We start from the raw sequence: 17,883 nt of genomic DNA, 5'->3' as shown, positions 1-17,883 counted from the left end.
CATTTGTTTGTCACATGTATCATTGTTGAGACGTTTGTTCGGCTTGTCCAATTTTTCGAGAGTTGTTGTAATTTGGTTGAGACATTTTTTATTTGTTCAATTTTCCCAAAAACTAGTTGTAATAATTTGATTTAGACTATTGTTTATATGTTGTAATAATTTGGATGATTATTTGATTAATTATGATCGATTGTTGTATCTGTTGCATATGAATTCTATGAAAGACCCTGCCTTTACGGGTTCGGAAAATGGCTGGCGCAGAACAGAGCCCGTAAACCAAAACTGAAATGACCCATAAACACGAGTTCGATGCACTCAACTCCACATTTTGGTTCGCGTTTTTACGAGACTCTCGCTATGCTCAGGTTGGTTCTCTACAGCAACCCCACGTGGTATAAAGGCTTTCCAAATGTTGGAGATGATGTAAACAAAAAGAATAAACGGGCCTTCGTGATGGGCCTAATTTTAATCATCACGGCCTCACGGCCCGTCAGTGTCCATCTCCTCAACCTCTGTACTCCATCGAGAAAAACCCTTCTCAACATCGCCCACCCAGCCGCCTCCTATTCTCTCCCCCCACCGGCGCCACCTCGCCTCTGCCTCCGCCGCCGCCGCCGCCTCGCCGTCCTTATCCCGCCCCACTCCTGCCTGCATATCCCATCGCCGAGGCGACCAGCCATGACTGAGCCAAATCCCAAACCGAAGTCCGCCAAGAAAGCGAGGAAGCCCGCCGCCAGCGGGGAGGAGAAGAGCATGGACGAGCTCAAGTCCGACGCAAGCCCCACCAGACTGAAGTCCACCAAGAAATCCAAGAAGCCGGCTGCCGACGGGGAGGAGGAGGCCGCGGATGCGGGCAAGCTCGACGTAAACCCCAACCCCAAGTCCGCCGAAGAAGAAGAAGAAGAAGCTCGCCGCCAGTGGGGAGGAGGGCGACCTTGACGCGATCAAGTCCGACGTCGCCTCGTTCGCCTCCTCTCTGGGACTCGTCCCCGGCGCCGGTAGCTCCTCCGGCTTCGACGACTCCGACTTCCGCAAGTCCGGCCCCATAAACGCCCCCAAACCGCCCAAGCACCCCCAAACCCCAAAAACGACCCCAAACACCACAAACCCCCAAATCCCAAACCCACCAAGAAGCCGCATCCTCTCGAGCTCCATGGCTCTCATACCGCCGCCACTACTAGCGCTGCCACCAATTACCCGCTGGTAAAGGCGGGTGCTCTCTCTGGGCAGTGGTACGCGGATGCTGATGAGCTGGAGACCAAGGTCCTAGGCGACCGTAAGCATGCCCCACCAGCGATGGGGCTTCAGGAGATGCAGCGGCTGGTGGAGCGGAAACGGGAGCTGGCGGAGAAGCTCATGGCGCAGTACTCGAGGGACTATGACACGGGGCGGCGGGGGACTGGTGACCTAAAGCTCCTGGAGATGTCGGCCAAGTCCGGTACATCGTCCGATAAGGTGTCGGCGTTCACGTGTCTCGTTGAGGACAATCCAATCGCAAACATGAGGGCCCTTGACTCTCTGATCGGTGAGTTGCACTATTGAATACTATCTTCAGTGCTTATTGAACACATTGATGCAATTTGTTTTCATATATCATGGAAACAGACCTAGAATGCTAGATTTGAGATTCTTCATATGCTGGGAAAGAATGTGGAAGTGATCCTGATAACTTAGCAACTGAGTCATAGTGGCAGCTTTTTTATCACATGAACACTCTGAGTTGAAGTTGTATTTTGAAACAATTCACCAACATGAACTGTAACTGCAACCAGGAAAAGGATCCAGTGAGTCAGATCAGAAAATGAACCATGAATGTTTTGATCTTAGATGAGTCATGAGTGAACCTATATCATGCTGATCCCCGAACCGAGGAACTCCAGAGTAGATTATCTGTTCATTATGTGCAGTTGTGCACAGAGATAAATATGTTCAGTAGGCTTTATTTAAGTGGCTGACACTCATTGGCTTGTACTATTAACATTGGTATCATTAGGTAGTAGTGGGCAACTTAATATAATCACTGCCAGTGGTCTTGTGTAAACACCAGCAAAGGTCATTGTCTGTGAATGTGTTCCTTGCCACTGCAGAAATATGGCTCATTTTTACAAGATGACTCATCTTGATGAGTCAAGTTTTACCTTCTGCCTCTAGTTTCATCTTCTTGTAAATTTCCTTTTTAAAACTGAGGTTGCAATTTTACTCGTCTGTTGATAATATTAGTATATACCAATCCTTTTAGTAGTGGAATCTTGCTGGACTCATCCATGCACACCGGAAGGCCATTATGATATCGATGGATTAACATGATTTCAGATAAATTTCATCATCTGTTGAAAATTTCAAGATATATCACGAATAGCAAATTGATATCGTCTCAAGTTACATGTTCTGAAATTTGTTTTTCTTGCAGTTCTAAGTTTGTGTAAAGCATTTTTTACCTTGTTTGGGATTACTTCATTTTTTTGTGTGATCAGTATAGCTACCACCTCCCTTCCGTAAAAGAAGGCGCATAAATTTTGTCTAAAGTCATACCATGTAAAGTTTGACCAAGTTTATTTATATAAAATACTATCAACACTTATAATACTGTATAGACATACATGACAATATGTTTAATAATGTATCTAATGCGATTGATTTGACATTGTAGAGGTTGATAGTTTTTTCTAGAAGTTTGGTCAAACTTTACATGGTTTGACTTTGGACAAAATTTACACTCCTTTTATGAAACGGAGGGAGTAGACTTTTCATGTCATCTGCCATTTTGCAGATTATCTTGTTTCTGTTTTCTTCTTTTATAAATATCCTAAAGAGATTCTTTCTCCTTTTATTTTTTTATACAGGTATGGTCGCATCAAAGGCTGGTAAGAGATATGCATTCACAGGCTTTGATGCACTGAGGGAATTGTTTGAAATGAGGTTAGCATCTTCTGGACTTTTTTCTTTTATTATCTTGTAGCTATACTATTTTCCCCTCTTGGGACACACTAAAGCAAAATTGGTGGCGTTTCTTTTGCTATATTTCCTCATTTTTTTTCTCTTGATCCTTCTGCCACTGCCACTGCCATGTCCTTAAATAGAATGCATCCTTGCAGGAGCCACCTGAATGGGCTGCACCATGGTTTATTAATTTAAATTAATTATTCGCTGTCTCCTTTTGCTAGACTGCCAGGCTTACACAAGTTAGGGAAAAGAAACTACATGCCTGCAAAAGCATTTCAGAACACATGTATTTGAATTTTGCATGTCTTGACTTTCAAGCATAGTAATTTCTTGCTCTAAACATCTGACTAGGCCGTCTCACGTTACCTGCTTTTGTTACCTCTTATTTTAGTTTTCTCTCATTTTCTTCTACTATGATTAGTACTTACAATATGCTCATTGTTTGTCCAGTGAAAAAATATTCACATTAAAATGCACCAGCCATAAAAACTTGATCTGATGACACAATAGTTATTTGGATATGGCAAGATGGAAACGGGTTAATGGTTCACCTGTGTTTGCACCTTTGATACTAGTTCAGATTTCAGCGTAGCTCATTTGAACATGCCCGCAATTAGACGAATTGTCAATGAAAATTTGACATGTTAATATTAGTTTGCATAAGAATGTTCTATTTGAACATAAATGCTGAAAACTGTACTCTTGCTTACCATGTCTTCACTGGTGGGTTTTATTTGCTCGCTTAGTTGGTACACACATATGAGTAAAGTGTGCAGTATTATTTGTGTAGCGAAATCAAATAATGCTTTACACCTGCAACACAAAGGCTGAAATAAGTCTTGCTCTTAATATGCTCTACCACTTGTCATTTTGTCAATATTCTTACTGGATTTCAACTAAATTTCTCACTCTACTTGGGGTAAATTCCCCTACATAAAAGTGTGTGCGTGTGGGGTGGGGTGGGGTGGGGTGGGGGGGGGAGGTTTGCAAGGGCCGGTCTACATATACATACTTAAAGAAACAAGTTATGATGCGTACCTATTCTGTTCCCTTTTCTCTACTTTTATTGTGGCAGTAATGTGGGAGAGTTAATTTGTGAACGAACTATGCTGCATGTGTAAAGGCGAATGGAGAGGGTAATGGCTGTCTTATTAGTGACATTATTTAGAACATTAACCGGACTATTTAATTAGCACTGTCCAATATATTATCACATAAACTCTCTGTTTTCTTTTATTTTCTTGTCATCTTGGTTATTGATTGCATTCTCTTGCTAGGTTATTGCCAGATCGAAAGCTGAAAAGTCTTATTCAGCGCCCATTGGACATTTTACCCGAAACAAAAGATGGCTACTCGCTTCTGCTATTCTGGTACTGGGAGGACTGCTTGAAACAGAGGTATTTTTCACTCTACTAGGTATTAAGTAGATGCTATATGTAGGTTTGAACTTGGAAGAAGAAAGCCTTCAATTTAGGCACTTACTGACTTAAAAAGCAACAGTTGCTAACAAGGGTTTTAGTATCACTATTCACTATTATCAAATGTAGGCACTAGACCTCCTGTGCTGTCTAGGTCTTAATTCCCTTGCCATTATTAAACCTGCTGCACTGGGAGGACTTCCTCTGTTGTCAGAAACAAGGATTAGCGGAGAAAATGGGCTAGCTAGGGTCTATGCTACCAATTTTCCCAATATCTATGGTTATGTGAAAGTTTTAGAAAAACTGTAGCTTTATGTTGCCACTTGCCAATGCTCAAAAATCCGGATCATGTGAAATTTACCATGATTCTTACAGAACACTTGATCTGAATTGATTGTTAATGGAGAAATGGATGATATACATGCATCAACAAACTCTTTTATGTTGTTTGTTGGTGTGTGATCATTCTATTTTTCTGTTTTAATTTTCTGAGTACTGTTACAGGTATGAGAAGTTTGTTATTGCACTGGAGGATGCATTGAAAGATATGCTGCCAAGTCTTAAGGACAAAGCAATGAAGGTTAGCCCAAATTGTGTATTTATATGAAACAAACCTTATCATTGCTCTGGTTCTGGGCAAAGACATAACATTATGCCCTCACAGAATGAGTGTATTGGGGAACTTGTAGTGCGCCATATTCTATTATTTTCTGCATCACATCAGATACTTGGAAATATTGAGCACAAGAAAGAAGTTGCGAAAAATCAAAACAGCATAGCAAACATTTAACAAGATGTGTTGGAGCTGCAGTAGAAATTGCTACAACAGTACGGTTGGCAGCTAAGCATGGTTTGTCAAGACAAATTTGCATCACATCTAGTTTAGCTGTGACTGTCTTGTGACTGAAGCTGCATCCCTAATTCCTTCCTATCCATAATAAGTGTCGTAGTTTTAGTTCAAATTTGTCTAAAACTAAATTGCGGAGATTAGTTGTTGAGTTGATATTGCATCATCTTTCAAACTGATTTAACATGGGTTATTAAGCAAGACAATTTCTAGTCAGGACTCAGGCTTTTGTTCAGATATATATTGCATGGGAACCAGCTTCCTGCAGGGAACTGGATTTCCTGGCAGGCATCACAAAATTTGAAACCAGCTTAGTTTGAAAATGAAGATTTGAGTCAAAGTTTCTGGCAGCAATTTGTCAAATCAGACGAAGTTCCCCAGCAACCAGTTGTGAAAGCATAGTTGCCTTATTGAGTATTGAATTTTGAGAGAAAACAGGAGGTTCGAAACTGCTCTTGCCTGTAACTGGTTGGTTTCCAATTCTGGCCAAGTGTGGGGATTCTGACGAATCTGGAAGCTTTAACTCTGCCACTGGTCCCTCGTGAGATTATCTGGCAAATGGCTGGCATTCTTTTCGAGGATTTAGTTATCCTAGCTTCGTTAAATGGAATCGTCGCTGATTTGTGCTATTACTAGGATCACTAAGGATATTCATGTGGTTCCTTGTCATGAATGTGTGTTCGTTGTTTTCCTCTCTCTGCAGACGGTTTCCACCCTTTTAAAGAGTAAATCTGAACAGGAGCGCCGGTTACTTACAGCTCTTGTTAACAAAGTAAGTTGTTATTTTCCGCTATTTCTCCATTTTCACTTGTTATAATGTGCCCAGAGCAGATATAGTTCATAGTACAATACTAGATTACTTATGAGAAGCAATACCTTCAATTTTTACGGGAAGCGGCTTTATTCTTAGTCATCCTGATGCAAATCTATTGCAGCTTGGAGATCCTGAAAGAAGGGCAGCATCAAGTGCCGCTTATCTGTTAACAGGTCTCCTGTCCACTCATCCCAATATGAAGGTATATTCATTTATTTCGTTAAAAGATGCATCAGCTGTGTTACTGTCATGAATTATCTATTTGATCAAGATAGTTAACTGTATAATATTTTGCTGACTAAGGACTTAAAAAACCTAATTGTTTTGTGTTCTTGGGCATTTTAAAATTTGCAGATGGTTGTGATAGATGAGGTGGACTCATTTCTGTTCAGACCACATGTTGGGCTTAGGGCCAAATACCAAGCTGTATGTTTTTGTTTTCCTTACTATTTTACTTGTTGCTTCTTACTTTCATAAACAGTGCAGGTTGGTAAATTGGTTCTCTTACTGTTAACATTTTTGAACAGTTTCACTTTCTGAGTGACCGGAATATGCTCATCTATCCAAGCTACTATGTATTGGAAGTATGCTACCTATGCCTTTTTTAACTGAAGGTACTATTGTACAGGTCAACTTTTTGAGCCATATTTTTCTTGCCAAAAAGGAGATGGACCTAAACTTGCTAAGCGGTTGGTGGATGTCTACATTGCCCTTTTCAAGGTTTGGATGTGGTTCAGCAGTTTATAATTCTTGTTGTGCTTAGGAGTTGTTAGCCATTGGCCCTTTTCCTGCCAACCATTAGTTTTACTCTCTTTTCATCACATCCCCAGTTCTCCATCTTGTTAGCCCCGTTTCTCTCTGGCTCTCTGCACTTCTGCATTTCACATTAAATGTATTTTTTCCTATGGCTTAAAGTTCCTTTTCATAGTCTGCTCACTTGTATGGTGTTAATTGTTTTTAAATATTTAAAATTGTCTTTCTTGTTCTATGGAACTGTTGTCAGGTACTCATGTCTTGCCCTCGTGATACTAAAGGTGAAAAACAAAGTAAACATGGCAAGAAAAAAGATGAAAACGGAAAAACAAAGGGAAGAAAGGACAAGGTCAATGACTCTAATTCACATGAAAGCCATGAAGTGAATCCAGCAGCAGGATCAGATTTAGAGATGGATTCCCGCCTTCTCTCTGCACTTTTAACTGTATGTTTTGCACTCTGCAGACTTGCGTAGTATTGTCTTTGCTTTGTCGTATTATGTATTAAGTATGATTACATGCATGTGTTTCCCTTTATGGTGCTCAAACTGGTTAATGACTCGTGTCTCTAGTTCTGTATTAATCGTTTCACCTATGCAGGGCGTAAATAGAGCATTACCATATGTTGCAAGCTCTGAAGTTGATGATATTGTGGAAGTTCAGACACCAATTCTTTTTAGACTGGTGAGGTTATTAGCTAATATAAAAGATCAAAAGTACATTGATAAGTTGCTGTCTGAAGCACATAGAGCTTTTTGTAAGGACCCTATCTGACAATTTGTTTTTTGCATGTAGGTGCACTCTGAGAACTTCAATGTTGGTGTTCAGTCGTTAATGCTTTTGTACCAGATCTCGACAAAAAATCAGATTGCAAGTGACCGTTTTTACCGTGCATTATATGCGAAACTGTTGAGTCCTTCAGCTGTTACTTCATCAAAGGTTTCAGTGGCCGGTCCTTTTGTCATGCTTTCTGTTTGTTCTTATTTTAGCGTACTTTGATCTTCAAACAGTAACTTGGTTTTGATGTCTTTTCCTGGCATAACCTAACCATGAAAATGTGGCTATGCTCTTTGCACCCTTATATATTGTTAGTAGTCTTTTTTCTATAGTTTACCTGACTGGTTATGTCTGCATATTTCAGCCGGAATTATTTCTAGGTCTACTGGTGAAAGCGATGAAGAATGATGTAATATTAAAGAGAGTAGCTGCATTTTCAAAGCGGCTACTGCAGGTCTGCTGTTTGAATTGTTTTTAACGTGGTAGCTGACTTGAATGATCTGTATATTACTTTTGTTATCTAAGTTTGTGATTACAGACATTGTTGTCATGGGGGCTCACGAGGCATGACCTGTAAGGCAATTGAGCCTTAATCGATTTGCTCGTTGCCCAGGAAGAGCATAAAGGACTGACACTAGTTACACTACAACTCGACAGCACTAACAACATTATTCTACAACACTAAAACAAGTACACTAGAGCTAAAAACTACACAGTTGCACATGGAAATACCAAGTGAAAATTTCCCAGAAGTTGCAAATTCCATGAAAATGGGTTTAAAATTTCCATAAGGCTCCTCTGTGGTATTTTGGGCATAAATGAAGCCTCTGCAATTTATTGTGTTTGGGTTCAATGCCTCTCGAGGGAGAAGAGGCATAATTGTGTAATGACCCACCGGCTACTCCCCAGCGCTACGAACAAATCCTCGACCGTCAATTCAGCAGACTTGGCCTCAGTGCCGATCCAAGCGTTGAGCTCACCAGCATGTCTGGTCACCTCGTTGCCTCCTGGAAGGATGGTCTGCTGGAGGGAATGACGGTTGCCATGTCTGAGGATTCAAGAACTCCGAGCTCGGCGGCACTGGATTTGGAAAAGAACCACCGGTGCCTTCCATTCCAGTCAAGAAGACTGGATGCGTTGAGGTGGCATCAGAATGCATGCTTCAAATAGCTGGCTGCCGTGACCCTGGTGGACACTTGCTGCACTTTAATCATTGGCTACCGTGCGTCACTCTCTCCGGTGGTAGTTTGCCGCTGCCTCGCGGCCCTTAGGTGCTCTCGGTTTGCGCGATGTTTGTGGATAAAGAGACATGAACGTCTCACTAGTTTATGCTTTTTCTGGGCGTATCAAAACTAGTTTTTTGCCGCCCAAAACTGGCCATACTAGCTCCTATTGCAGACCCGGGCTGGGTGAATACACTGGTAATGGGCTGAAATACAACCAATCAAGTGAAGCCTGAAAACTCATAATTTTGTAGTACTATGAAGATTATTTGTTGTACATTGATGCAGTTGTGCAAAATTTCAGGACTAAAACCAACCTCATTTTAAAGACTTCAATCGAATTTTAGACCATAGTCATTTCTAAATCTGGACAATATGTATATCAAAGCTGGCGCCATAGCACACAACTAGAGGACAATTTTTTCAGCTCACTGGAGTAGCAAAATGAAATATACAAATTTGAAGTGTTCAATGTTTCAGTTTTACCAGTATTATTAATTATTTTACGGAATATAATGGAACTAGGGATCTATAATTAATCATGATGTCTCTAAACAGGTGGCTCTTCAACGCCCTCCACAGTATGCTTGTGGATGCCTTTTCATACTGTCTGAGGTTCTTAAAGCAAAGCCACCATTATGGTATGTGGTTACTTGTCAATACCATGGCACGTCATCGAATTTTATTGAATGCATAATTTACATTGAAAAAATTCAGGTCGATTGTGCTCCAGAATGAATCTGTCGATGATGGTATTGAACACTTTGAGGACATTGTTGAGAATCCTGAGGAACCTGCTATTGCTTCAACAACTCCAAATATGCAGGATGGTATGTTGGCTTCACATGAGAAATACAATTCTGATTCTGAGGATGGTTCTGATACTACGAAGCAAGCAAGAGTTGTCTCTGGTCATGAGAAGGGTCAAACCAATGGATCAGCTGAGGGGTTGACATCACATGTATTATATAATCCACGACACAGAGAGCCTTCTTACTGGTATTGTATTTTTGCCCTATATTTTGCATAATTTGGGAATTATTATGTACATTTGAATTAGCACTACTATCTTATCCAAGTGTATAATAAATTTCTTTCTATAATTTCTTTCTATACATTGTGAAACACTAGTGGCAATGCTATCGTGTACCATTATTAATATGTAATCTATTTTATCTCGAAATGCTATACTATTGCAATCCAGTTACAAGAAAAATCTCAGAAAGAATTGGTCGCTTGGTATACATAGTCAGCCACCATTTTTCTAACTGAAGATCTCTAGCAACTTATAACATGATATTTGTTCTCTCCTTTTTTTTTGTACTACAAACAGTGTTTTTCATCACCTTTGCCTTTTGCTGTGTTCTCAGCAATGCAGATCGTGCCAGTTGGTGGGAGCTAACGTTATTGGCCTCACATGTGCACCCTTCAGTATTTACAATGGCTAGGACATTACTATCTGGGAACAATATTGTTTATAATGGTGATCCATTGACAGACCTGTCGCTTCCTGCCTTCCTTGACAAATTCATGGAGAAGAAACCGAAAGGAAACCGCATTGCTGAAGGAAAATGGCATGGTGGATCACAAATCGCACCAGCTAAAAAGGTATGGATTTTTTCCCTTTATTTTCTTTTGTTGAATTCGAATTGTGCATTTGTTTCACATTTTTGTGTTATTTTTTCATATGTTTGTCATGGTTCCCATGTAGCCTCACTAATAGGAGATGATGTATTGGTACTGTTGCTTTGCCTTGGTCATGTGTCAGATAATGCCCGTATGTGTCATGGACAGTATGCCAGTAAACCACTCATAGACTAGCATGTCCTGCAACCGTTGCTAAATTGCGATTAGTTCACAATACTTGTTACGAAGTACTTCCTTTAAGTTAGTGCTATCTTTTGTGTGTTTCCGTGCTTTAGGTTGTACCACCTTTCTGTAAGAATGACCATTGTTGCATCTAGAATTAGGCGAGATATATATCGGTTTTCCTCATTCTTAACTTCCTGCGTGTGTGCTCCTCTGCACATGCCCCCCCCCCCATTTAAGTGCAGTGACACCTCGATCAGGCCTAAGGGTCATTACACAAACACATTTATCTTCTTCATAATTAATTTGAATATGATTATGTAAAATCTATCTCTCTATATATTTGCTGGCCACTGAAAATAGCTGCCTATTTGTTACCTGACCACATGTTCAATCATGATGTTTGACTGTGTTATCTGCTGTGCATTCCATCATCATGCACATGTGGCACTTTCCATAATCTAGATTTACTACGAGTTGCCACTGCCGCAATTTCATTGGCTGATCTATCTGTTGTGTCTCTGCAGCTTGACCTGAGTCATCATCTCATTGGACAAGATCTGCTAGAACTTGAAGAAAATGAAGTTCCTCCAGAAGATGTTGTTTTCCATCGTTTCTACATGAACAAGACTGGCCCTATCAAGCCGAAGGCAAAGAAGAAAGCTTCAGTTGTCGATGAAGATACTGGAGAGCTCTTAGCTGATGAAGCTGATGATGCTAGTGATGAAAGCGACGATGAGATGCAGGAGCTGGAAGATGGGTCTGCGTCGGATGGCGAATATGACTACGACAATCTGGATGCCAAGGCATTTGAGGAGGATGAGGATATGCTTAGAGATGACAGTGATGTTGATGAGTTGGTTGACATTTCAGACGATGATGAAGGAATGGAAAATGATGAAGATGAAGATGATGATCTTAACATGTCTTTCGTGGACTCTGAAGCCGAGAGTGCTGACGATTCAGATGATAACATTACTGACGTGAAGGCTGCATCCCGTGGGCAAAAGCGGAAGCAAGGTGCAAAGAGCAGCTCAACTCCATTTGCAAGTCTAGAAGAGTACGAACATCTCATGGATGGGAACCCCGAGAACGCGAAGTCTACATTGAAGAATAAGAAGAGGAAGCACAAGGAAGCTGGTGACAATGTAAGCCGTAAGGAGAGTAAGAAACAGTCAGGATCACGGAAGAGGAAGTCCAAGAGATCTGAATGAGAATGAACATGATGGAAAATGTTCCTGGCGACTAGGTTCGTCAAAGTTTTGTAGTTCTGGAAGACGCAAGTGGATCATTTGATGTGCAAGTAGCTGCAATATGTTCAGTTACCTTTTGAAACTTGCTTCCGTCGTTGCTGTGTCACCTCTGTGCCCGGTGGAAGGCTTCCCCAGCAGGAAGAGAGAACGTCCGCAAGGTATCATTGCCATCAGCTATCTCGTCCTAGCATAGGTCGCGTGGAACCGCATGTATGCTCTAATTTTGACATTTGCTGCATGTTTCATGCAAAATTTTGGACAATTATGTAATCTCACCTGAAATTATCCCTTTAGTCATAAAATCCCTGCGAAATACATGTGCTAAAACATATAATTGGTTGACAAAGAGGGGAGGGAACTAAAAGAGAAGACACGTGTGGATTGATAAGTATGACGGCCGGAGTCAGAATTGATGACTTAACTAGAAGGACCTTGCGCGCGCTGCTGCGCCGTTTCTTGATGTTTTCGGTTTTTTAGCCACGCGATGTCCATGCATGACACTTATTTAGTGCACCTGGTAATGTATTTTCTTACTTAAAAAGGATCAAAACTGAAAGCATGGTGTAACGCATTGTAATCTGCTTCAAACTCACACCAGTACACCCCTTCTTCGCCCACATCAACAATTGTGAGATGGATGCACTAATTCATAGAACAGATGATGTAATGCAGCGCTGCTGGACCTTATAACCTGGGAGAAGGGATTGGTGAGTGGCCACGGATTGAACCATGGTCTTTTTCAGATAGATTGCAGTGTAAAGGGAACTCCGAAGTACAGGACACCATGGCGGAGAGAAAAGGATAAGCCGAGTATGAAAAGGAGAGTTGGTAGGTCTTCGCTCAATGAATTGTGGGGAGGGAGAGCTAGGTAGCTCGACGTCGGTTTGACCGGTGGATCATTACAACCGTCAAAACCCTGAAGCTCGCAGTTGCTGTGTCGGCCTGTTAACAAGGCCGCAAAACCAGACTAATCGATTTATATGCCCAATTCATGATCCACATTAATCATTCGGGCATCCTGAGAGAAGAAACCAGGTAATCTCGACAGAGAATATCGTTAAAAAACCATAATTGTAGCACACATATTTATATGACACAGAGTATTATTGTTGTTCATACATGGAGTAACATACCGTTATTCAATCGGTAATTCTAGAATACATACCTGTTGTACATGGTATAGTACAACTATTTGACAGGACACGCTAAATAACTTAGCTTATGTTGGAGATGAGTTTTTGGAAAGTTTGTTACTTGCATTGGAAGATACTCCATTGGTGTCACACATTGACACCTATCTTTTGGCCATCATCAGCAGAACGGGCAACCCAAAACATCAACAGCTAGAGGATTCTCTCTTGCAAAGATACAATAACACAATCCTTGTTAGAAAAACTTTTGGCCACAACCAAACCATTTAGATCCATAAGAGATAAATAAAGTATACATATATAGTCTTGTGATATAACTAAACAAAGCTGGCGGTTGTCTTCTGTTGGAGATTTTTAGGGGTGTGTGTGTGGGGGGGGGGGGGGGGGGTGGATCCTTACGAAATGTAGCAAACATCTGCATAAAAAATCGTTCTCTTCATCATGTCAAGGATGTATGTAAGGCAATTAATTTTTAAGCAAAATAGGACCTTTAATTAAGTCATTCCAGATGAGAAACCTACCCTTGCCTTTTCTTCTTTGTTTATAATCAGTTCTGGCATATTCAAGTAATTTATGTATCAGTTAAACTGCAGAGTTATGATAGGAATCCTATCTAAAAATCTGATGCAACTAAAATAAAACAGAAAAAGGCAAATTAACCTGATAGCAATTAGCACTCAGAATCATTTATGCAATAACTTAGGAGGGGGTAGTAAAAACTGTAGCATTTCCTAAACCCAAATCATGCATCTGTGGATTTTACAACATAACTATTATGTGGGTGGCTTGATGGAAAGGATTATGTATATCGACATATTTGATGTGGGCAATAACAGAAAGACTAACATCATGTCAATGCACTGCAAAATCAAATTTCTTGGTCAAGAGGAGGAACAATCTTTTCAATAGGAACTTCAGCAAGAGAACAGAAGATAAAAATGATTGCTTAAATTGATCAGAAATTACTCCATCCTCAAGCACATAAATGATAACAGTAACCTTAAACTACGTTGATTCTTAAGTACTCATTCACGAACTCGAATTGATCAGAAATTACTTCATCCTCAAGCACATAAATGATAACAGTAACCTTAAACTACGTTGATTCCTAAGTACTCATTCACGAACTCGATGACTTGAGCAATATCTGCGAAGTTTGGCTTCCGAATAAAAAAAATATAGAATGTCAATTCAGTGGCCTTTCCAATAAACAATATACGGAAATAATGATATACACACAGGAACAAACAAATCATATTGTGCAGGATAACTTCATAGCTCAGGTCTTTTTTTTAACAGCATAGTTCAGATCTAAGTAAGAACAATAGTCTGTGCAAGATTAACCCTAAAAATAGTTTGTGCAAGATTTACCCTGAACACAGTCTGTGCTAGATTTTATTTATCTGACAAAACCGACAAATTGGTAAATATCGTGCTAGGAATAGTTCTCGTGAAATTATGGCAAATGTACCTCAGTCGCCAATGCTTATCCTAGATAATTTGTTTCATTGAAAGATCTTGAGCCAAACTCCCAACCTAAGGCATGTAAAAGCTAATCTCATAATAATGATACAATTTTACGACGTGTCAACTCGAGTACTTTTTCAGAAGGAAGGCATTAACTGAAGATATATTAACAAAGAGTGATCATGATAAGAAAAACAAGAAAACTTCGTAAGAAATGAAAGAGTGAAAAGTTTACTTTGTATGCTATACAAATCCAAATTGCATTGGCATCCTAAACAACTGATCACTTGGATGTATTGAAGATCTAAACCGCTCACAACATCATGGACCAGGTGCAAGAGCGGTTAACAGTATTAGTAAACAAGGTATAATGAATCCAATATCCCTCGATTGTTCCCGCATGTGCCTTTTTCGACTGTGTTAACCATGATTGTGTATTTCTGTTCGTAATTGATGGCATCAGTTCAAGAGTGGGTATTTTCTGATTGGAGAAGAGCTTGCAAGGGTTTCCCCAGACTCATAATAATGTCCTTGTCTAACTAATCAAGAAGTTCACTGTGGAGAAGTTGATGTAGTATTTCTAACTCAAAATGCTCATGATTCATAATTTAGTTCTGTATTCTTACGGATATTTTCCAAGCTTCCATTTCTAGAAGACTTATTGGCAAACTAATGAATTTTAATTTTAGTTAACAATACAAACAATGGAGGGGAACACTTTCTTACAAAACAAATTAGTTGGTGAACCTAGCTACATAGGGCCTAGCGCCCTAGCAACAGCAAGCATGACAAGACGTTGTGTGTGTGTATTCAAGCAGATCATGGAGCACCAACGGGCCAACCTAGAAACCTATAGGTTTAGGAAGTAGCCAATTACCTAAGTTCTGTGCCAACCATTGTCCCCTCGACCCTGCGATTTCCCAGCCGGATCAGAGGTTCAGTAACGGAGGCAAACCGGATCGTCCCACTTGTATCCTTACCCGCCTGATGGGAAGCGCTGCCCTCGGTCCTCTGTCGAGTCTTGCTAGCTGCTCCCGTGAGATAAGTAGAGAGATTGGGACTCACCAACGAAGATTGTGAGCACTCCTTCCCGTCACAACCCTCCTATGCTGTCGTGTGCGACGAAGAGGGAGGAGCTGGAAGACCGGAGATCTGCCGGCCGCCGTACACGACAAAGTTAGCCGAGGATAGAAGGAGGAGCAGACTGTGGCCGGCGTGGCCATCCTGTGATGTCACCCGAAGAACAGCCGCCGCCGCTAGGGGCTGGAAACCTAGCGCGGGTGGGGTGGGCGGCGGACGGCGGCCGGCAGTGCGGCGAACACGGTAGGGATACGGGGCCGGGTGATTTGGGGATAGAGGGGATGGAAGGATGACGACGATGTGGGGATGGAGTGGCGAACCATTTCAGCTAGAGTTTTTCTTTTGGCTGATTGGATCGACCCAGGGAACCGCCTCACAACACGAACCGCCATGGACACACTGCTGACTGCTGCACGTGTTTTGGGAAAAAAATCAACAAGGACGCTGACATGCTGGGACAACAGTTGGAGCAACCACAGGCCACGGGAACCCTGGGAGCTTAGAGCTCTTCTAAGATTACTCTGAATGGCACACGGAAAGAGCTCCACAACGTAAGAAGGTAAATTCTGTTGAAGAATCCTCTTCCTTGAATGATAAGGTTGATGCTATTATGTCTATGCTTGCGAATGATAGGACTAATGTTGATCCTAATAATGTTCCATTAGCTTCATTGGTTGCCCAAGAAGAACATGTTGATGTAAACTTCATTAAAAATAATAATTTCAACAACAATGCTTATCGGAACAATTCTAGTAATAACTATAGGCCATATCCTTATAATAATGGTAACGGTTATGCTAATTCTTATGGGAATTCTTACAACAATAATAGGAATACACCCCTGGACTTGAAGCTATGCTTAAAGAATTTATTAGTACACAAACTCGCTTTTAACAAATCTGTTGAGGAAAAGCTCAATAAAATTGATATTCTTGTTTCTAGAGTTGATAGTCTTGCCTCCGATGTTGATCTTTTGAAATCGAAAGTTATGCATAATAGGGATATTGAAAATAAAATTGTTACTACAGCAAATGCCATCCAAGTTAGAATTAATGAGAATATAAGATTAATGGCTGAACTGCGTGCTAGGTGGGATAGAGAAGAAAATGAAAAACTAGCTAAAGAGAAAAATATAGCTAAAGTTTGGACTATTACCACCACTAGCAATGCTAATGATTCACATGTTGCTGCACCTCCTACTATTAATGGTAAAATAATTGGTGTTGGCAATGCTTCTACTCCTAGTGCAAAGCGCGCAAAATTACCCGAAACCGCTAAAACTGCTTAAACCGCTTGTGATAAAACTGCTGAAATTTTTTCCAACCTTGGGGATGATAATCCCATTGCTTTAAATTGTAATAATTTAGATTTTGATGATTGCCACATCTCTGAAGTTATAAAGTTCTTGCAAAAACTTGCTAAAAGTCCTAATGCTAGTGCTATAAACTTGGCTTTCACAAAACATATTACAAATGCTCTCATAAAAGCTAGAGAAGAGAAACTAAAACTTGAAACTTCTATTCCTAGAAAGCTAGAGGATGGTTGGGAGCCCATCATTAAAATGAGAGTCAAAGATTTTGATTGTAATGCTTTATATGATCTTGGTGCAAGTATTTCTGTTATGCCTAAAAAAGTCTATGATATGCTTGACTTGCCACCATTGAAAAACTGTTATCTGGATGTTAATCTCGCTGATAATGCTAAAAAGAAACCTTTGGGGAAAGTTGATAATGTTCATATTATGGTTAACAATAACCGTGTCTCCGTTGATTTTGTTGTCTTGGATATTGAATGCAATGCATCTTGCCCCATTATATTGGGAAGACCTTTTCTTCGAACCGTTGGTGCTACTATTGATATGAAGGAAGGTAATATTAAATATCAATTTCCTCTCAAGAAAGGTATGGAACACTTCCCTAGAAAGAGAATGAAGTTACCTTATGATTCTATTATTAGAACAAATTATGATGTTGATGCTTCATCTCTCGATGTTACTTGAGTTAAAGGCGTTAAAGAAAAGCGCTTATGGGAGACAACCCATGTTTTTACTACAGTATTTTTGTTTTATATTTGAGTCTTGGAAGTTGTTTACTACTGTAGCAACCTCTCCTTATCTTAGTTTTATGTTTTGTTGTGCCAAGTAAAGTCTTTGATAGTAAAGTAAGTACTAGATTTGGATTACTGCGCAGTTCCAGATTTCTTTGCTGTCACGAATCTGGGTCTACCTCCCTGTAGGTAGCTCAGAAAATTAAGCCAATTTACGTGCATGATCCTCAGATATGTACGCAACTTTCATTCAATTTGAGCATTTTCATTTGAGCAAGTCTGGTGGCCTAATAAAATCCATCT

The 17,883-nt window shown here is 40.5% G+C and overlaps 1 protein-coding gene across 1 annotated transcript; it reads left to right on the top strand.

Annotated features, from left to right (window-relative positions):
* The first annotated feature begins 610 nt into the window (after nucleotides 1-610).
* Nucleotides 611-12,200, top strand: LOC124666025 (protein SLOW WALKER 2-like). Its single transcript, XM_047203370.1, is given in 19 exon segments — nucleotides 611-887; nucleotides 889-1,112; nucleotides 1,115-1,525; nucleotides 2,844-2,919; nucleotides 4,221-4,340; nucleotides 4,866-4,941; nucleotides 5,912-5,980; nucleotides 6,144-6,224; nucleotides 6,377-6,448; nucleotides 6,651-6,675; nucleotides 6,678-6,742; nucleotides 7,026-7,220; nucleotides 7,375-7,458; nucleotides 7,570-7,713; nucleotides 7,916-8,005; nucleotides 9,333-9,415; nucleotides 9,492-9,773; nucleotides 10,145-10,382; nucleotides 11,111-12,200. Coding segments are annotated over 19 exon segments (3,231 nt in total). The 5' UTR covers nucleotides 611-678; the 3' UTR covers nucleotides 11,798-12,200.
* The last annotated feature ends 5,683 nt before the right edge of the window (nucleotides 12,201-17,883 follow it).

Source organism: Lolium rigidum, chromosome 6 (genome assembly GCF_022539505.1).
Source record: "Lolium rigidum isolate FL_2022 chromosome 6, APGP_CSIRO_Lrig_0.1, whole genome shotgun sequence".
Classification (NCBI taxonomy): domain Eukaryota; kingdom Viridiplantae; phylum Streptophyta; class Magnoliopsida; order Poales; family Poaceae; genus Lolium; species Lolium rigidum.
Note: the sequence above shows the minus strand (reverse complement) of the source record. Positions and strands in the feature narration are given on the sequence as shown.